General features: G+C 45.0%; 2 protein-coding genes across 5 annotated transcripts in view; one reads left to right on the top strand and one right to left on the bottom strand.

The window, feature by feature from the left end:
* Positions 1–1,037: 1,037 nt before the first annotated feature.
* MTHFR (methylenetetrahydrofolate reductase) lies at positions 1,038–20,967 on the top strand. Of its 4 annotated transcripts, none has more exons than XM_089534149.1 (12): positions 1,038–1,058; positions 9,316–9,588; positions 9,889–10,127; positions 10,959–11,069; positions 11,640–11,833; positions 12,273–12,523; positions 13,120–13,254; positions 13,522–13,702; positions 14,673–14,855; positions 19,387–19,488; positions 19,760–19,879; positions 20,131–20,967. In XM_089534149.1, exons 2-12 carry the CDS (start codon positions 9,326–9,328, stop codon positions 20,326–20,328), a joined length of 1,977 nt encoding a protein of 658 aa, XP_089390275.1. In that variant the 5' UTR covers positions 1,038–1,058; positions 9,316–9,325; the 3' UTR covers positions 20,329–20,967. The 4 variants fall into 4 exon arrangements, with proteins under 4 accessions (XP_089390275.1, XP_089390273.1, XP_089390272.1 ...); XM_089534147.1 differs by lacking the exon at positions 1,038–1,058 and adding an exon at positions 1,070–1,185; XM_089534146.1 differs by lacking the exon at positions 1,038–1,058 and adding an exon at positions 5,151–5,391.
* The window catches only part of CUNH1orf167 (chromosome unknown C1orf167 homolog), a 24,835-nt gene continuing 17,307 nt past the window's right edge, over positions 13,650–21,177 (bottom strand). The window contains exon 21 of the mRNA XM_089536791.1: positions 13,650–13,732. The gene's annotated coding sequence lies outside the window, so the exon portion shown is untranslated. The remainder of the gene's footprint in view (positions 13,733–21,177) is intronic.

The raw sequence follows: 21,177 nt of genomic DNA, 5'->3' as shown, positions 1-21,177 counted from the left end.
CCGCGTGTCCTCCACTTTTTTAAAAAACGTGTCCACCATTTGAAAATTTTGTCCTACATTTGTCCCGGTTTATTTATTTATTTAATTTTTTAAAAAATTATTTAATTATTTATTTTTTAGCTTCGGCCCCCCAGTTGTCTGAGGGACAGCAACCTGGCCCCCGGCTCAAAAAGGTTGCCTACCCCTGGTCTAGAGCAGTGGTTCCCAAACTTTGGTCTCCCAGAGGTTTTGGACTGATATATATATATGTATGTGTGTGTATCTATCTATAAAATAAACTATAATTCTATGATATATATATATATATGTGTGTGTGTGTGTGTGTGTGTGTATCTATCTAAATAAACTGTCTATTATATGTGTGTGTGTGTGTGTATATGTGTATCTATAAAAATAAATTATAAGTCTATGATATATGTGTGCGTGTATCTATCTATAAAATAAATTACAATTCTATATCTCTGAGTGTATCTATTTATAAAAATAAACTATAATTCTGTAATATATATATGTGTGTGTATCTATAAAAATAAATTATAATTCTATTATATGTATGTGTGTGTATCTATAAAAATAAACTATATTTCTATGATATATGTGTCTATCTATCTATAAAAAATAAGCTAATTCCATATATATGTGTGTATCTATCTTCCTATAAAAATAAACTATAATTCCATCATATATGTGCATCTTTCTATAAAAATAAACTATAATTCCACACATATATATCTATATGTATCTAGCTATAAAAATAATTCCATTATTTTATATATATATATATATATTTGTGTGTGTGTATCTATCTATAAAAAATAAACTATAATTGTATGTATAAAATAAAGGATGGAAGGCCAAGATCCCAGGCGGTATCCAGGCAACAGAGACAGTCCTATTTTGTGAGACTATGAAGCAACAGCCGCCATTTTGGAAGCGGGCAGATTGAAGAAGCCATTAGCGCCGCCATTGGGGTTTAAACTTTTAGTCGAAAAGGGGGCGTGGCCTTGGGAGTTGCGTCAGCCCTTTTGAAAGGAGAGGTGGGCGGAGGGATTCTTAAGGTGAGCGCGTGCGTCGCCCCTCTCCTCGCTCTCCTTTCTCCCTCGTGGCTGTCAAAAGAAAGGGGGCTAAAAAATCCTTCCGCCGCTGCCCCCCCTACGGTGGAAAGTGGTAGATTCCAGAGACCAGGTAAGCGCAGGGGAAAGATAGGGGTGGAAGAGTCCAAATCGGGGGCTGGAGGGGGGAGGAAGAGAGAATGAGATGGGAGACCCCTTAAGAGTACCATTTAAAGAGAGGCATTGAGGGAGGGATGTGGGGACTGAATGAGGAGAAATAACAGCCAGCTCCTCCATGTTTGTTTATTTAATGTTAATTTATATATTATTTGTTGCACTAAATGGGATTCAAGGTGGCTGACAATAATAATAATTTACTAATAAATATTTACAAAAGTTACAAAAGAGGAATTAAACATCAGTATTTTTTAACAAATAAAACAGGATTAATAATAATAAAAATAATTAAACAGGATTATTATTATTAATAATATTTATTATTATATTTAATATATTACTATTATATTTAATATATTATTATTATATTTAATGTTATTATATTTAATTATTATATAATATTATTATATTTAATAATAATATTATATTTAACATTGTTATTATTATTATATTTAATAATAATATTATATTTAATAATAATAATAATACAGGATTAAAAAACAGCACTCTGAAACATACTCCCAAAAGGTCCATATGGCAGAAAGAAATAATTTCTAATAATGGTAAATTAATTTTGATTTAATTTAAATAATTAATCTAATTTTTTAAAAATGACTTCTTTCTGCCATATGGACCTGTTTGTTTAATCTAACTTAACATAATTTAATTTAATAATTAAATTAATTTTAAAATAATAAGTTATTTAAATTAATCATCTAGAAGGCATGACCCATAAAGGCCCCCTCTTTTATAGCATTAGACTAAATAAATGTAATAATTAATAATAATAATAATAATAATAATAATAATAATCAACAGGATTTAAAATCTTTCTACGCTTCATCCTATTATTATTATTATTATTATTATTATTATTATTATTTGCATCCTGCTCTTTCCCCAGAACTCACAATATTCCCTGATTCTATTCAAACAGAAAAATCAGAAATATTATTATTATTATTATTATTATTATTATTATTTTGCTTCCTAAATAAATAGATAAGACTTTTCCTTTTAGCTCTTCTCTCGTTCTCGCTTTCCCCCGTAATGTTATTCCCCCCCCCCCTTTCTCCCTGGCTTTTCGTCGCCTCTTTTCCCATTCATTCCTTATGAGTTTTCCCTCCGCACGTTTTCGCAGCTGCTTCCATTGCCAAAAATACTCTCCTTGCATAACCTTATATATACGTGGCCTTCTTCCCCTCCTATTTCACCCCTTATACGGGTGGAATGAAAGGAGGAGGACACTTAATCCCATTTTTCTTATTTCGGGGATCAGCACCCCTCCAGAATGCCTTTTAGTTCCCCCCTTGCAATACTTTGGGGTCGCATGTAGTTTTTGGGGGCTGCATGTAATGCACAACTCTTAGTTTGCGGGTGCATTTTCTTGACATGGTGCGAAGGATCGCTCTGGGGAAACGGAGATGCTCCGCTGTGGTTTTCGAGCCTGGTTTCTGACTCTTATTTGTGTGCGTAATACAGAAATGGTCTTCCCCCTCTTTGCAGCCTGAAAACTACAATGCAAAGTTGTGAATGCGACAAGAGAGCAGCCAGCTTAAAAGTTGCGTTGAGGAAGAGTAGCAAACCCACCCTCTCGACTTGCATAAAAGAAGATAAATGCAGGTTTTTTGTTGCTGGGTGCCTTCAAGTGGCTTCTGATTTGTGGCAGCCCTAAGGCAACCCTATCATGGGGTTTTCTTGGCAAGATTTATTCAAAGGCCGGTTGCCTTTGCCTTCCTCTGAGGCCGAGAGAGTGTGACTTGCAAGGTCGCCCAGTGCGTTTCGTGGCCAAGCTGGGAATTGAACCCTGGTCTTCAGTCATGGTCCAGGGCTGGGTAACTTGCATCACTCAGCGTGGCTTTAGATTGCAGCTCCCACCTTCACAATTGTGTTGGGCTTGGGGATGATGGGTGTTGCAATCTGACCACGCTTTTGGAGGGCTTCCAATTGGCCAGTTCCAGTATTAGGGGGAAGGTTTGTTCATAGAAAGCAGGCACTGATGCTATTCAATGGGGAGAGCATCAGTGCTAGGAGATGGTTTAGGTATGGCTTACCTCCGCTTGTTCTTCTCATATATATCAGACTGTGAAGACCATTGCAGAAAGAAAAGCGTGGAAGAGATGTATGTACTCCAGACTCAAGGCAATTGGAGGAACCTGTTTTTCACTGGATTTGAACCACTGAGATGTCCAGGGGAGGATTGAATGATAAAACCAAGTTCAAATGTAGTACAGGAGAAACCCCTTAAAATGACAAAGCAAAATGCAAAGGAAAGGAAAAGAGAGGACGAAGAAACAACAGCCGAGAGTTATGTTTTGTTGGCTCCGTTACCCAGATGAGGTTTAAAAAACCAGTTTTTCTCCATGTATTTGTTGAAAATGTAGTTTGGAGGCATGTTTTGCAAGAGAGGCAAAGGATCTGACAGATCTGTCGGTTTTGCTTTGAACGCGGAAGTTAGATAAGGCGGAAAACACACGCTGCAACCAAAAACAACACCTGCAATAGAGTAGTTTAAAAACCTGCATTGTTGTGGAAAGATACGGAAAGGCAGAGCAATGCATTGGGTATTTTGCTTTTTAAGGATACTTGTATGCCACCTTGTCCCAAATTCTCAATGCAAATTAAAATGGAGTGTTTAATCACACAAGTGCGATGAAGGCCTGGGGTTTGTGGTTTCGCAAGGTCTTTACGTTTGCGTTTAATTCACGGAGCTGTTGCGCTCCTGGGAATATGGAAGACCCCATTGCGCTTTTGTTTTTGAGGAATGAGGACACTGGCTTTGACCCAGTTCTCCCTGCCTCCTTGTTACATAAGAAGGTCCAGGACGAGACTTCTGCTCCGATGATAATTGTTCCCACGAAGAGGAAAGATTCGGGACGCCAACCTCTCCTTGGCATCTGTGAGCGCAAGTACTATTTTTCCACCGCTCATGCCAACTTAGAAGGAGGCCAGGCATAGAGGTCTGGGTAAACCTCTGTCCTTGCGTATTCCTCCTCCGTGGCAAAGAATGAAATTTGCAATTGCCAGGGGTGAGTTCGGAGCCGGCGTGGCATGGTGGTTTGCACCGACTCTGGATTTGAGTCCTCGCTTGGCTGTGAAAAAGACAACCATGACCAAGTCGCACACTCTCAGCCCATTTCTTTCGTTCAGCTAGTCTCAAAGATGCTGCAAGACCTCTCTGTGTACTGATCCTATAGACTAACATGGCTATATCTTTGAATACTCTCAGCACCCCAGAAAACCTTTTAAGAGGAGGCCATACAAGAAGGTGTCATTCACTGTTACAAGATGTATAGTTGCTCTTAATAAAGCTTTGGCGGATTCCTTTGGAAAGGGAAATAGGAAAACCCTGGGAGTCTTCCCTGCCTAAGAAAAGCCGCAAGTCGATAGGCGAAGGCGTGCGCGCGCACACAGAATATGTGTATGTGACGTAAAGGCACACATATACATACGCAATATGTGTAACACAATCCAAAAAATCTCTGTAAGGCAGGCGCAGATCTCTCACTTTCTCTGAAGCATACAATATACATGTTTCAGTGAAAGAGCAGTGCGCCTACCTCCCCGCTTTCCTTTTAACGTGTTTGCAGAGCAAAGGAGAGATTGTCGGATTATCTGGGCCGCCTGGTCAGCGGCCCAGAAAAAGGCACCAGGGCGCATAATCCCTACAGAGACAGACAAACAGTCCTTGCAAACTGTTGTGAGATGCTCCGGCCAGCAAACAAAGCTTCTGTTTGTGTGGCTTGCAAACAGATGGCATGGGCTTGCAGTGCGCTGCCTTGGATTGGAAGCCATGCTAGGTTTGGCTTCTGATTGACAGGTGAGGCCAACCCTCCCCAGGTGAGTCCGGGGCTGCGATTGGCCGTCAGCGCACCTAGAAAGCCTGGCCTTTGTCTGCCTTTTGGGAACCCAAGTGGGAATTGGGAGGCATTGCTATAGTTGCCACATCGCCTGCATGTGCGGAGGCAGAGGCTGTGCTGGCTGGGGTCCATTTTGGAGCCGGTGCAGCTGAGTTCAAACTCCCAGGAGGACGTCCAGGTCGGGTCTTGGCTGCATGCCAGCGTGGACAGCAAATAAAAGTGGAGGGTGCCAGCCAGATTGCCAAGAGGGAGAGGAACCCCAGGCATATGTGGGCAGTGGCCAGGAAGGATCAGGACACCAGGCAAGTGTGGGCAGGTTGCGCCGTCCTTTGGAAATGAAACCGTCCATTAATCATTCTTAAATACTTCTGCTTGCAGGTTACTCTGCTCCCAGGAATAGGAAGACAGGACTCTCTGGAAAGGACAATAATGTTCAGGAAAGGTAAGAGGGAAAGAGGAAAGATTGCATTCCTGATGGATAAGACTCATTCAAGGAAGGCACAGCGGCATTGAGTTTGCAAGACCTGAGCAGGGCTGTGGGTGATAGGATGACTTGTGGGTCTCTCTTTCACCTATCTGTGTGTCTTCAAGTCAATTGTCAATGTATGGTGACCCCCATTAATTTCATAAGGTTTACCTAGGCAAGGAATCCTCAAAGGTGGTTTGCCAATTCCTTCCACTGAAATAGAGCACTTGGTACGCATTGGTCTCTCATCCAAGGACTAACCAAGGCTGATTCTGCTTGGATTCCAAGATCACGCAGGATCTGATGCTTTGTCTGTGTGCGCGCGCATGCCTTCAATTCACCTGTCGACTTATGGCGACCCCATTAATTTCATGGGGTTTTCTAAGGCAAGAAATTGTGCTTTTGCCAGCTCCTTCCTCTGAAGTAGAGCCTCCAGTACTTGGGATTTGTTGGTGGCCTCTCTTCCAAGTAATAACCAGGGCTGACCCAGCTTGGTTTCCAAAATCAGACCGGATTTGGTACCTTTCCGGGTATTTAGGCAACTTGACACAAAGTGATCCAGACCCCAAAAGGCATGAAAAAACCACCCAAGGGCCAACCAGAGCTGATCTGGCTTGGGATCTTTTTGTATTTTGAGAACATTTTGGGATTTTCATTAGGTGAGATGGTAGAAGAATCTGGTCGGGGAAGAGAGACTAGGGATTGGGACAAGGAGAAGATTTCTGTCCTATAGCATGCATGTGTTTAATAAAAAGCATCCCACCTTCTTGCCAAAAAAGCAACCTTGGAAAAGGTAGGCAGTTTCTGCTTGGCCCCATAAGGGGAAATCCTTGTTTTTCCAATAAGGAGTCAATGGCTGAGAGCTTAAAAAAAATTATGACAGCCCTCCGGGGCTCTTAACTGGTCCAGACCTGGATGTATGTGTGGGGCTGAGAACATAGTGTTCTTCACACCCGTTTCCTTGTTGTTGTTGTTGTGAACTGCTGTTAAGCAGGCCTTGACTTACAACCACTCTATGAGCCAGCGCACTGAATCATGGCAGTTAAAGTGGTGTGAAATTAGATTATTTCTGCGATGCAGATCCAGCCCCTATGCGCCAGCGTGGTGGAGTGGTTTGAACATTGGGCTAAGACTACAGGAGACCAGGGTTCGAATTCCTCACTCGACCACCCTATGAACCAGCATAGTGGGTTGTGTGTTGTTCTAACACTGCAGGAGACTAGGGTTTGAATCCATGCTTGGCTATGGAAACCCACTGGATGACATGGGCAGGTCCCACTCTCAGCCTCAGGAGAAGGCAATGGCACACCTCCTCTGAACAAATCTTGCCAAGAAAACCCCACAATAGGTTCGCTTTAATAATAATAATAATAATATGTTTTATTTATAGACCGCTATTCCGCGATGATCATAGCGGTGTACAGTAAAATCGTTAATACAATAAAAATACAGTTAAAGGAGGGAGAAGTCTCATCCTTCAGGCAGTCCAAGATGTTGCTGGTCTGCCTGATGGCTCCCTCTGAGGCCGAGATGACAGTTGAGGAGGGAGGGGCCTCTTCCTTCAGGCAGTCCAAGATGTTGCTGGTCTGCCTGATGGCTCCCTCTGAGGCCGAGATGACAGTTGAGGAGGGAGGGGCCTCTTCCTTCAGGCAGACCTTGATGTTGCTGGGTCTGCCTGATGGCTCCCTCTGAGGCCGAGATGACAGTTGAGGAGGGAGGGGCCTCTTCCTTCAGGCAGACCTTGATGTTGCTGGGTCTGCCTGATGGCTCCCTCTGAGGCCGAGATGACAGTTGAGGAGGGAGGGGCCTCTTCCTTCAGGCAGTCCAAGATGTTGCTGGGTCTGCCTGATGGCTCCCTCTGAGGCCGAGATGACAGTTGAGGAGGGAGGGGCCTCTTCCTTCAGGCAGACCTTGATGTTGCTGGGTCTGCCTGATGGCTCCCTCTGAGGCCGAGATGACAGTTGAGGAGGGAGGGGCCTTTTCCTTCAGGCAGTCCAAGATGTTGCTGGGTCTGCCTGATGGCTCCCTCTGAGGCTTTAGGATCGCCACAAGTCAAAAATGATTTGAAGGCACACAACAACACAACGAGAGACTTCCAACAGCCCTGCTCAGGTCTTGCAAATTTGGAGTCATGGTTTCCATGATAGACTCTATCCACCTTTAATGAAGTCTTCCTCTTTTCCTATTGCCTTCCGCCTTTCCCAACATGGTTGTCTTTTCAAAGGGGTCAGGTCACAATATGTCCAAAGTACAGTAGCCTCGGTTGAGTTGTTTTGGCTTCTTGTTTGAACATGTGTATTGCCCATAGATTCCTAAAGCTCAGATGAAACATGTGGTTTGGTTCATCCCAGTTGGCGAGCAACTTTTCCTTATTATATCACCTGCATAACATCTAGAACATTAATTTTTAATGTGAGCTAGCATGGCGCAGTGGTTTGAGCATTGGACTACGACTCTGGAGACCAGGGTTCGATTCCCAGCTCAGCCATGAAACCCACTGGATGATCTTGGGCAAGTCACATTTTCTCAGCCCCGAAGGCAAGCCAAAATAAACCCTATTTGAACAAATCTTGCCAAGAAAACCCCATGATACGTTTGCCTTAGGGTCACCAAATCTTGGCAATGACCCGAAGGTATGCAACACACACAGTCTTCAATGTCTTGCATCTTTTTTTCATTTAATGCGTCCATCTCCCTTGTCCCTACTTTGGTATTTTCCTCCCTACTTCAGCACTTTGATAAACTTAATCCCCAACTGAGTGGCTGCTTTTTCTCTGATGCAGCAAAATATGACTTGAGAGTCACGCGGCCCCTTAAAGATTAACAGAACAACCCAGTTTCTTGCGACACCCTTAAGCCTGACTGATTTGTTTGCGCCTGAGCTTTTGTGGGTTGCAATCTCCTTCTTCAGATCCACAAAGTCTAATATTTGAGCTTCGGGAATATATGGGCAATGCACATGACTGGAAGTAACATTGGATGCGGAAAGTGACATTTTTACTTTAGTTGAACTACAGCTGTCTTGCTCAGAGGAAGGGGTGTTATCTAGAACATCAGGTGAACCCCTAAAAGTTTCTTCTTGTGGGAGGATAACTTAAAAATAGTGCTTTTATATGTCTGGCTGTACTGTATATGCAAATATTCCAGAATCCAAAGACAAATCTGAAACACTTCTGGTCCCAGACATTTTAGAAAAGGGATACTCAGCCTGTGTGAACCAGTCTGGTGTAATGGTTTGAGTGATGATGGACTATGAAGGACAGAGTTTGAATACCCAGCTTGGCCATGGAAACCCACTGACAAGCCACACACTCTCAGCCTCGGAGGATGGCCATTGTAAACCCCCTCTGGAGAAAGTTGCCAAGAAATGCCCACGATACGTTCACCACCTTAGCGTCGCCCTAAATCAGAAATGACTGGAAGGCGCACAACAACAGAAACAACATATTCAACCTGTACTTGTTACAGAAGAGTAGATTTTGATTGAACACGAGAAGGAACTCCCAATGGTAAGAGCGGTTCAGCAATGGGACCAATGACCGGTTTAGAGAAGTGGTGGGTTTTCATCTTTGAAAAAAGGGTGCTAGGGATGCTTAGCTGGAGATCCAGCATTCAGTTGGAGACCGGACTGAATGATCTTTTGGGACCCCTTCCGATTCTACGATTCTATTTCTGTGCAAGATTTTTTAAAAAGCAAAGCACAAAGCACCATTGCCATGTAGTTTCTGGCTTCATTGCCTTCTTCTTTGCTCCCCCCCAGGTCACTCACCATGGTCAAGGAGTCCTACAGCGCCAATGGCGGCCTCACCGTCGTCAGCAACGGCTTTGCCAGCTCCCGGCCCGATGGCGGAAGCAGCAGCGGAAGCGAGAGCTCCAAGGAGAGTTCACGGTGCTCCACGCCCGTCCTGGACATCGAGCGACACGACCGTCTCCGCGAGAAGATGCGCCGGCGGCAGGAGTCCGGGGACAAGTGGTTTTCCCTTGAGTTCTTCCCTCCACGGACTGCCAATGGAGCCGTCAACCTCATTTCCAGGTGACAGAGCTGCTGTGGATGGGAAGGGTGGGGAGAAAAAATAGAGCAATGAACAACTGAGCTCTGTGTTTTAATTATTTGTAATTAGTAGGTTTATTGGCACAGCCCACTTCTGTCACCAATGTGAAGACCTGCTCCTGTCCCACTACTATGGCATTATGGGGACCTTCTAGATGCCCTTATGTTTCCTGAGCGAGACTTTATTAACCTGATCCCACCACCTTGGAATCATGGTTGCCCCCACAAACACTCTACTGCCTGCTAATTTTTACCCCTCGTGTTTGGATCCCAACCCCGCAGGTTTGACCGCATGGGAGTGGGAGGCCCGCTCTTCATCGACGTCACCTGGCACCCGGCCGGTGACCCGGGCTCTGATAAGGAAACCTCCTCCATGATGATGGCCAGCACGGCGCTCAACTACTGTGGCCTGGAAACCGTCCTCCACATGACCTGCTGCAACCAGACCCGGGAGACTATCACGGCACACTTGCAGAAAGCCAAGCGGTTGGGGCTGAAGAATATCATGGCGCTCCGTGGAGGTGAGCTGTGGCTTAGCGGTAGAACGCTTCCTTTGCAGGCAGAAGATCTCAGGTTTCATTCTTGGTGTTTTCTGGAAAGTCCTTGCCTGGAAACTTTGGGGACTTGCTGCTAGTTCATGCGGTGTGGGGTCGGGTGGGGAACCTGTGGCCTTCAAGACATTGCAGGACCACAGCTATCATCATCCATGCACACTGTGTACGCTGACCTGAACTGATGGGAGTTGGAGTACCACAACTCGAGGAAGTCCCTAGGTTTCCCATTTGTGGTGGACCGATTATCTGATTCAATAGAAAGGCAAGTTTCTTTATTCCCGGACCCTTACGGGAAAGCATGAAAGATGAAGATGAGAATGATGCTATCCTATTTTTTCCTCCAGTCCAAACCGCAATGTGACTTACAAAGTTTAAAACAGATGCAGGTTGGGTCTCCTTTATCCAGCGTTTTGAAATTCGAAATATTCCAGAATCCAAAATTGTCCAGCTGGTTGGTTGAGAGAGTGACGCCTTTGCTTTCTGATGGTTCAGTACACACAAACTTGGTTTCGTGCACAAAATGATTTAAAGTATTGTGTATAAAATGACCACCAGGGTATGTGCATAAGGTGTATATGAAATGAATTTCATGTTCAGACTTGGGTCCCATTACATATACACAAATATTCCAAAATCGAAAACATGTCTGGTCCCAAGCATTTCGGATAAGGGAAACTCAGCATGTAGTATAGGGGCAGAAGGCATTGAAGTAAAGCCTGCGGTGAAGGGGACTGAGTTTACTAAGAATACCTCTCGTTCTTTCTCTCTCTTTCTCCTTTTTGCCACCATCTTGTGCAGATCCTATTGGTGAAGAATGGGAGGAGGAAGTCGGCGGATTCAACTACGCCGTCGACCTGGTGAAGCACATCCGTCACGAGTTTGATGATTATTTTGATATCTGCGTGGCAGGTGAGGAAACCAGGTCTTCTCTTCTTTTATGGCAGGGGTGGGAATCAACCGGAATCCACTCCAGAGTAATTGGACTGCAGGGCTTGGTTGGCTGGGGATGCTGGGACTTTCATTCCAACCACATCCACAAAATGCTTTTGCAGTATCCTGCGAGAGAGATCCTATTTTATTTTAGTCTTTGTTTTTAATTAGCATTTGGGACTGCTGGCTAAGATTTAAAATAGGTGTTATTTGTGTGAAGCACAGAGGTTTTGTAGAGAGACAGTATGGGGTATAAAGGTTTGAGCATGGGACTGGGATTCCGCAAGACCAAGGTTTGAATCCCAGTTCAGCCTTGGAAAACCATTGGGTGATGCTGGGAAAGTCACCCCCAGAATAAATCCTACAGAAAACCCCAGGATCGGGTTGCCATAAGACAGAAATGACTAGTAGGCACACAACATTAAAGAGGTGTTTTGTAACCTCTGGTAAAAGAGAGGGGGGAAATTCAGTTATTAAGTGCTCTTTCTTTCTTTCTTTCTTTCTTTCTTTCTTTCTTTCTTTTTCTCTCAATTATGTTGACTCCCAAAGGCTATCCCAAAGGACACCCAGAAGCAGAGAGTTATACCAATGATTTGAAACATCTGAAAGAGAAGGTATCGGCCGGCGCCGATTTTGTCGTGACGCAGCTCTTCTTCCGGGCAGAGACCTTTCTCGCGTTCTTGAGGGACTGCCAAGCCATCGGTATCACCTGCCCCATCGTCCCTGGAATATTCCCCATACAGGTAAGGCTTAGTGAAATATTAGCAACCTTTGAGCATCATAGAACCAGAGTAGCATAGTGGTTTGAGTACTGCACTAGGACTCCAGGAGACCAGAGTTCAAATCTGGACAAATTCACTGGGTGATCCTGGAGCAAACCCCACTCTCAGCCTCAGAGGAAGCCAATGGCAAATCTATGTGAAGTCAAAGGCTTTCATGGCCGGCACTCATAGTTAATGTGCGTTTTTCAGGCTCTGTGGCCATATTTTAGAAGAGTTTATTCCTGACGTTTCACCAGCATCTGTGGCTGGCATCTTCAGAGAATTAGGTGCTACCTAACTTAGGACTTAGGGTCAGTCTTTGATTTTTCCTCTGCAAGAGCTGTTTTGACCAATTGGGAACTGGACAATCAGTTGGCATTTTTTTGTGATGCTCATTTATTTCCACCTTCATCCCTTCTAGGGATACCATTCCCTGCGACAGCTTGTAAAACTCTCCAAGCTGGAGGTCCCCCAGGAGATCAAGGACGTCATTGAACCCATCAAGGACAACGACGCGGCCATCAGGAACTACGGCATCGAGCTGGCCGTCACCATGTGCCGGGAGCTGCTGGACAGCGGCCTGGTCCACGGCCTCCATATTTACACCTTGAACCGGGAAGTGGCCAGCATAGAGGTGCTCAAGCGCTTAGGCCTCTGGAAGGAGGATCCAAGGTAAGCTCCGGAGGAAAGATTTCCCTCCTCTACGGTTACGTTTGCACTGCAGAAATAATGCACTTTGACACTGCTTTAACTGCTGTGGCCCAATGCCACGGACCCCTGAGATTTCTAGCTTGTGGTACCAGAGCTTTCTGACCCATGGCAGCTAAAGTCTGGATGTAGTCTGTGTCAGGCATCGGACAAACATGACAAACGTCCATAAGGTTGATGCCGGTTTAAATTGTTTTAGGTTCCACGTGATCTGGCTTTTAAACAGATGAAGGATTCCATATATGTTTAGTCTTAAAAAATGATTACAAGCTTGCAATTAAAAAAACCCTTCTTTGCATATTTGTAGCTGTTTTTCAAGTATTTTGGGGTTTCTTTTTCCCAATTTGCTGCAAACATACAAAAGTGCAAATCCCAGGACGTCATAAACAGTGTCAAATTGCATTATTTCTGCAGTTGCGCATACTTGGACTAAAACAGTGGCCTAGCATGCCGTTTGACAGTGGCTCTTGGAGGGACCTGGGGAAAACCATAACAGATGTCCTAACCAAGTAAAGGTGCAGCCATTTTAATCTTCTATCCCTTTCTTTTCCCGAACAAAGGCGTCCTTTGCCCTGGGCGGTCAGCGCTCACCCCAAGCGGCGAGTGGAAGACGTCCGGCCAATTTTCTGGGCCTCCCGGCCAAAGAGTTACATCTACCGGACTCAAGAATGGGATGAGTTTCCCAACGGCCGGTGGTGAGTATGGGGCAAGTGGGTGGATCGCCATGGAAGAATCTGGTTGAACTTGCAAGCAAACGAGCCTGTCTGCAAATTTTAAGATGTGGTATGAAAGATATCTCTGATGCTGCTAGAAAGGACCCATGGGTTGCCATAAGTCAACCGGCGACTTAGAAGCACATGCAATTCTATTGATTTTTCTCTTGATATACATTATCTCTCCCTAAATGGAGATTCTCACTTCATTCCACTAATGTATTTCTCCCCCCTTTTAAAAACCTTTAGGGGCAACTCATCCTCTCCTGCATTTGGGGACCTGAAGGACTATTACCTGTTCTACTTGAAGAGCAAATCTCCCCGAGACGAACTCCTGAAGATGTGGGGGGAAGAGCTGACCAGCGAGGAGAGCGTCTTCGAGGTGTTCAGGTGTTACATCGCCAGAGAACCCAACAAAAATGGGCACAAGGTGAGTGTCGTCGCATCCTGAGCAACAGTCCTGCATGGAGAAAAGGGCAGGTTTAGGTATCGCAGGCGGAGCGGCGACTATGGTGCCATAACCAATGGTGTGGTGGTCGATTTCAGAACTCAGCAACGTCTTGTGACAGTTTCCATAGATCTCTGAAGATGCCAGCCACAGATGCTGGGGAAATGTCAGGGATAAACTCTTCTAGAACATGGCCACAGAGCCCAAAAGGCCCACAAAAAGCTATAGTTTCCATAGAACTCCAAAAAATGTAGGCGATGTCACAATATATAATGAATTATGCTAATCGTCTCATGGGTTCATAGGTTATTATGAAAAAGTGGGTTCTTTTTCCTTTTCTTGTTGAATATATGGATTTATAATGGTATTAAGCTTATCATTAGGATAATAACCTTATCATTACCCAGATGCATCTGAGGAAGTACCGTATATACTTGACTATAAGTCGACCTCATGATTAATCCCAGGGCAAGTTTTGGGGCCAAATTTATGGATTTTGCTATCCCCTGTGGATAAGCCGAGGGTAAAACTTAGGGGCATATAGCAAAGGATCTAAAGGATGAAAGAAAGTGAAATAATGTCAAAGAACTTATAAAATCCCATCAGATATAACACTTTGTGCTTACTCTTAAGAGTAGAGGAGGTCGGTGCCCCTAGGACAGATTATACTCTTGCTTTTCACCAGGTTTGTTTTCCACCCTGAAAAAATATATTCTGATCCAACTGATTATATTTCAACTGATTAAACTGTAAACTACCCAGAAATCTTAAGATATGGGATGAAGTATAAAGATTTTTTAAATTTTTGTGAATTAAATGAGCAGGAGGACAGCAAAACCACAGAAATGGATCAACAGGCTATGGTGAATCATGGCTTATGAAACAAACCCTAGTTAAGACAAACCATGGCTTATTGTGACATGCAAATACGCTGCCTTTTTCCTTTATTCAGGTGACTTGTCTGCCATGGAACGATGACCCTCTGGCCGCTGAGACCAACCTCATGAAGGAAGAGCTGGCCAAAGTGAACAGGTTGGGGATTCTGACCATCAACTCCCAGCCCAACATCAACGGCAAGCCGTCCACTGACCCCATTGTGGGCTGGGGCCCGGAAGGAGGCTACGTCTTCCAAAAGGTAACCTTTTTATGTACCTCCTTGATTCTCTTGTTGTCCCATTGTTCCTCCCCATCATTTTGACTTCTGTATTCCTCAAGCCTATTGAATTTTAAGTCTTATTTCCAATGGGTATGTCCACCTTTTGAATGAAGCCTTAAAAATGTGGCTTAAGTCACATACACTCATCTCTCCTTATTTGCGGCTTTGATATTTGTGGATTTGATTAATATGTTCTCCCTAGGAATATCCAGGTCCTCCAGTGCAACTCTATGGTCAGCTTTAACTAAAAGTCGCACCAAAAGACCTAGGCGGGTTATAGACCGCCACAAAGCGGCGGTCTGGCTCCGCCGCTGCTTGCAGCGTCCGGGAGATGCAGCCTTTAAACGGCGCAACTCCCGGATGCTGCAGAGAAGGAGCGCGGAAATCGCGCTCCTTCTCGGGCCCCGGAAGAGGCGCCGCAAGTGCCAAAGGCGCACTCGCGGCGTCACTTCCGGTGCGCCACGTGCGGACGCAGAGCGTCCGTTATGTCAATATGGCGGCCCCCATGTGGAAGGGGCGCTGCCATATTGTATATATTCCATACGTACTAGGGTTAGGGGGGTGCGGAAGCACCGCCCCTTCCTAACCCTAATACGTATGGAATACGTATTTTTTGGCGGTGTGTAACCTGCCCTAGAAATTCCTAGAGAGGACACTCTACTAGGCCTTTGTAACTCCTCTAGTGTAGTTCTATGGCCGGTGTCTGTCAGACGTTGACCACAGAGTTGCCCTGGAGGACCTAGAGATTCCTAGAGAGGACACTCTACTAGGCCTTTGTAACTCCTCTAGTGTAGTTCTATGGCCGGTGTCTGTCAGACGTTGACCACAGAGTTGCCCTGGAGGACCTAGAGATTCCTAGAGAGGACACTCTACTAGGCCTTTGTAACTCCTCTAGTGTAGTTCTATGGCCGGTGTCTGTCAGACGTTGACCACAGAGTTGCCCTGGAGGACCTAGAGATTCCTAGAGAGGACACTCTACTAGGCCTTTGTAACTCCTCTAGTGTAGTTCTATGGCCGGTGTCTGTCAGACGTTGACCACAGAGTTGCCCTGGAGGACCTAGAGATTCCTAGAGAGGACACTCTACTAGGCCTTTGTAACTCCTTTAGTGCAGTCCTATGGCTGGTGTCTGTCAGACGTTGACCACAGAGTTGCCCTGGAAGACCTAGAGATTCCTAGAAAGGACACTCTACTAGGCCTTTGTAACTCCTCTAGTGTAGTTCTATGGCTGGTGTCTGTCAGACGTTGACCACAGAGTTGCCCTGGAGGACCTAGAGATTCCTAGAGAGGTTTCCTCTCAGGTAAAAACATGATGGTTTTTGTTATTTGCGGTTTTTCCATATTCACGGGGGTCTTGTGTCCCTAACCCTACTGACTGTGGATGGACATGTGTATTTTGTTTTATCATGGCAAATCATTGACCCCTCCTTTCCATTTTATGGGGCTATTGTACTTTGCCCACTAACTCCCGACCTTTTCTTCCATCGTGGAGCAAACAGTTAAAACACTGGTTTGATTTCCCTGAAATGTCAACAAACCTAGCTCTGCTGGCTCTTTTCACCAAGGAAGTACTGTTTTAAAAAAACAAATATCTTGCAGACAAGCCCAGCCAAATTTAATATGATATTTCACAGTGCTTGGGTTCCCATGTATCTGAACAAAGGGACGTCGGTGGCAAAGAAGGTGACAAGTTAAAATGAAAGCTGTTTTGGGCTGTAATGCAAATGGTGCCCAGACTGGCCTCATATTAGTGGGATTAACCTTTCCGCGATCCCCTCCTTTCCTTTTGTCAGAAGGGTTGCCAAAAGTGATGTGAAAAGAGCAGGATGGGCCTGAAGCCAGCCGTATCAAAGGCCTCTGGTTGCCCAGCATGCTAGAAGGTGTTGGAAGCAACGGAGGAAATAAGGATGCCCCACTCGGAAACATGGGCAGCCCTGCGGTTGGCACCAGGGGAACCACGATCCTTGTAAAATCAGAAAGAAATTGGTTGTGGGGGGCTGGAAGCGAGAGGCTGTGATCTTAAATCCAGGCAACTGCAAAGTAGGAGGAAAGAGAGATTAAGTGGCATTAGCAGGTCTATGCGCACACATGGGTGTACCAGAGACAAAAGGGAAACCAGGCTGTGATTTTCCAAACCTTTGGTCCTGCTGGTAGACCCATTAAAGGGGAACCCCCACGGTGAAATTGCCTCCTTCTCTCTCCCCCCAGAATATTTCAGAACAAACAGAAACCCCATGGGAGCCTCCCCATTACAAAGGGCTCTTGATTTTTAACCCCTTCCCCTTCCTGAACAGTTAAATGCAAGCTCTTCTACAAGGAGAGGAGAACATGCGCAGGCTGAGAATCCTTTATCCGAACGGGACCTGAAGTGTTTGGGATTTCCAATGTTTTAGGGTTTTTGAATACCTATATTTGCATATCCATATGTAATGAAATTATTTTGGACATGGAACTCAAGTCTGAACACAAAATACATTTATGTTTCATATATATTTTATAGCCTGGAGTTATGGTTAGCTCTCTATATTCACTGATTTTTTATCCTCAAATTCAAGTATCCATGGTTTATCTGTCTGTCTGTCTGTCTGTCTGTCTAACTATCTATATAATTTGTATATATTATATATAAATATATATTATATATATTTATATATGCATGTATAGTGCTGTGTAAATTTACAGCACTTTATAAATAATCTGAGGAAGTAGACTTTAGTCTAGGAAAGCTCATGCTGCCAACTTCTTTCTTTCAGTTAGTCTCAAAGGCGCTACAAGATCTCTCCACATACTGATTCTACAGACTAACACGGCTATATCTTTGAATTCTGTCATTGTACATTGTATTTAATAGGACTTGAGCATCCACGGATTTTGGTATCCATAGAGGGTCCTGGAACCTAATCCCAATGGACACCAAGGGCGCACTATAACTTTATACACAATAGTTTTAACAATTATGTGCATGAAATACATTGTACATTGTGTACATTGAACCCCCAGAAAGCAAAGGCATCACTCTGGGGGACTTTCAGATAAGGGAGACTCAACCTGCATGGATTTACGCCGACCATATTTCTGTCCCTCCATCTTCTTTGCTGTAAGCCGTCAATGGAATTATGTTACTGTTATCCATTGAGAAGCTGGTTTGGGCATCCTGATTATCCTATTGTCTGTCTCCTTTGGAGATTAAGGTCAAGGTAGGCTTGTGTGCCCCAGACTTCTTAATAGCAGGCTGGCAATAGAGGGCATGCACCCACTTTTGTTTCCTTCCTTCCACCCATCCATCCTTCCTTCCTATCACTTGCTAGCCCTTCCTTCCTTCCTTCCTTCCTCCACTTTCCCTTGCATGCACAAACATACTGACACCAACACAACTTTGAAAGCTTTGTGCCACTCTCCTCTCTTTCTCATTCCACCATCAACACATCAAGCTCTTCTTCCCCCTCGCCTTCCAGTGCTCCATTCCCAGCTGCTGCATTGCGAACTTTGGGGTCCTGGCTCATCAGACCCTCTAAAAAGCCCACCACCCCGACGAACAAGGCATTGGTCTTACCTCCTCGGGTGTTCGGGCCTCTCTAAAAGCGAAAGGGAAAGTCGCAAGGAAAAGTAGAACAGCTGACCTTTCTTTTCAATGTGATCTCTGCTCATATGGCTGCCTTCCAGGAAAGAGAAAGACAGATCTCTTCTGTGTTATTAGTCATGCGTTGGAAACCTAGCCTAGTTTGAGGAGTGTCATTGAATGGAGGAGATAGAGATCTGTATCTGAGATGATGAGATCAGAGTTGGAAGGGTCCCATGGACCATGCAGTCCGACCCCCTGTTCAGGACCCTGCCATGTCTAATAATAATAATAATAATAATAGTAATAATTTATACCCCGCCTCGTTAATGAGATTGAGGCTTACAACAATATTCAAAAGCATTAAAATACAATAAAATACAATGCCCCATAAACCCACCCACCATAACCAGTAAATCTTATTTTACTTATCAGAAATGTTTTGTTTCTTTTTACATTGCAGCCCTTCAGGCACGGCCTTCTTTCTCTTAATCATCCTTTCCTCCGTTTCACTATCATTCGATTCAAATATCTTATTCTCTATACTTCTTACCATCCTTGTTGTCTCTGAACCTACCCCAACTTGTCTATGTATTTCTTAAAAGGAGGTGCAAAATTGAACATCGTACTCCAGTGCAGAATATAGTGAGGCTATTACTTCCCTCAACTTGGAAACTATCCTTCTATTAACGCAGGTTAAAATAGCATTCATTTTCTTTTGCTGTAGCATCACACTCCTGGTTCGTGCTCAACTTTGGATCAATAATTTTGATCAAACTTTGGTTTTTTGGAGTTTAGAAGCCCCAGCCAGCTTGGCCTATGGTTAGGGATTCTGGGAACTGAAGCCTAAAATGTCAGAGTTTGAGATCCATTATTGTAGACCATTTCTGGGGTCTTTCCTGCCATTTGTCTGGTCCTAACGCTTCTTAACATCTCTTCTCAACTCCTTGCAGGCTTACTTGGAGTTCTTCACTTCCAGCGAGAACGTCAGAGCCCTCCAGACGGTGCTGAAGAAATATGGTCAGCGAGTGAACTACCACATTGTCAACGTCAAGGTACAAACCTTCCTTGGGATGAAACCTGTTTTGTATGTATGTATGTCAAAATGGAATTGTGTGGATCAGGACACCTTCCCAATGCCAGCTGCTGTGTGCGCATTCACGCAGCAGCTGGCGTCAGAAAACAGTTGGCGCAATGACGGTTGTTCATTCTCAAGGCAGACCTTCTGCTCTGCTCTGCAAATGCATTGCCATTGCAGCTTGTTCCGGAGCGCACAATCCTTCCCAGGCCTTCTCGCCTTTTAACACCTCCTGTTCCCATCTTTAGGGAGAAAACATCACCAATGCCCACGACATGCAGCCCAACGCCGTGACCTGGGGGATCTTCCCAGGCAGGGAGATCATCCAGCCAACGGTTGTGGATCCAGTGAGCTTCATGTACTGGAAGGTAAGAGAGTCGTGCGGCTCAAATGCCGGGGAGGTGTTTGGGGCAGAATGGAGCTTGGAAGCATTATTTTTCTTAAGACTATAACTCCCAGACCCATCTGAAGCGGAATGGCTTCTCCCAGCCACACCAGGGAAGATGACCATGCTGCTGCAGTTCCATTGAAAGTAATAGGTTGAGGTTGCACCCCATCTCCCTCGTATTGTACGCCTAGCTGTAGCTGAGTTCTCTCTTTCTCCTCTGTTTGCGGACAGGACGAGGCCTTCGCCCTGTGGATCGAGCAGTGGGCCAAACTCTACGAAGAGGAGTCCCCTTCCCGCATGATCATCCAGTACATCCACGATAACTACTACCTGGTCAACCTGGTGGACAACGATTTCCCATTGGAGAGCTGCCTCTGGCAGGTGCTGGAAGACATGTACGAGCTGCTGAACGGTCCGGCAGAGCCGTGAAGGTGGCCGTTTTGCCCTCCTAGGTTTCAGCCGTGCTTGACCTCGGGACGCTGAGCCACAAGGCCTTGCGGTGGCACCGACACTCCTGTAGAAGTACCCTTTGGCTGCACTTTCCTGTCACTGGCAAGGTCGGTGGACACCCTTCGAGGGTGTTGGATGTCCCTTCTGAGCCAAAAGACTGAAAAGTACCCTTAAACCTCTTGTTTTGGTTGTTACAAGCCCTCTGGCCCTTTCAAGTAGCCTCAATGAAAGCTGGAACCCCTAACAGCCCTCACTCTCTGGCTTTCCATCCTTCCTAATCCAGGTTGCACACCTTAATAATTTTCTGCGTCAGTGCGAAGCTTTCTGACTAGTTATTAAAGTAATTGGCAGCTCTCCGTCTGTAGTTTCACAAGTCCTTTTTGCCAGGGAAGTCTCGAGTGGCAAGACTTTGGGCAACAAGGATCGGCCATAGCCAGAGAATTTGGGGTAGGCTTGATTAAACTATTTATTTTTATTTGTATTTTTTTAAGATGACAGGACAGTGAGAATTTTCATGGTTTTTTTTCCCCTCTTTGGAAAGGCGTTTGGATATGTGAGCACTTACAAAAAGAAACCAGAAGTGGTGAAAACAAAATAATTAAAACATTTCTAACTGTTCAGGCTTGTGTCGGTTGCTTTGTGAAATGGCTATTGGGAGAGTAACTATTATTTTTGTGGGGAGGGAGTGGTGTGAGAGTGTTTACCTTGTTGTAGGGGGCATCACTTAGGGGGTGAGCACCTGGTGGGGCGGTCATTCACTTTCCATCCCACGACCCACTGACCACCCCTCTCTTCCAACCAGGGCACCTCTGCCATCTACCCGCTGCG

This window comes from Sceloporus occidentalis, unplaced genomic scaffold (genome assembly GCF_023333645.1).
Source record: "Sceloporus occidentalis isolate IW3139 unplaced genomic scaffold, rSceOcc1.0.p SCAF_8, whole genome shotgun sequence".
Taxonomy (NCBI): domain Eukaryota; kingdom Metazoa; phylum Chordata; class Lepidosauria; order Squamata; family Phrynosomatidae; genus Sceloporus; species Sceloporus occidentalis.
The sequence above is the reverse complement of the archived record's forward strand: the minus strand, read 5'-3'. Positions and strand labels throughout refer to the sequence as shown.

Bases quoted from the DNA above. Each gene is read 5' to 3' on its own strand.
- MTHFR (XM_089534146.1), top strand. From the start codon at position 5,357: ATGTGGGCAGTGGCCAGGAAGGATCAGGACACCAG. The intron at 11,834-12,272 runs GTAAGGCTTAGT...CATCCCTTCTAG, and splicing joins CTGGAATATTCCCCATACAG to GGATACCATTCCCTGCGACA. The intron at 14,856-19,386 runs GTAACCTTTTTA...AACTCCTTGCAG, and splicing joins GAGGCTACGTCTTCCAAAAG to GCTTACTTGGAGTTCTTCAC.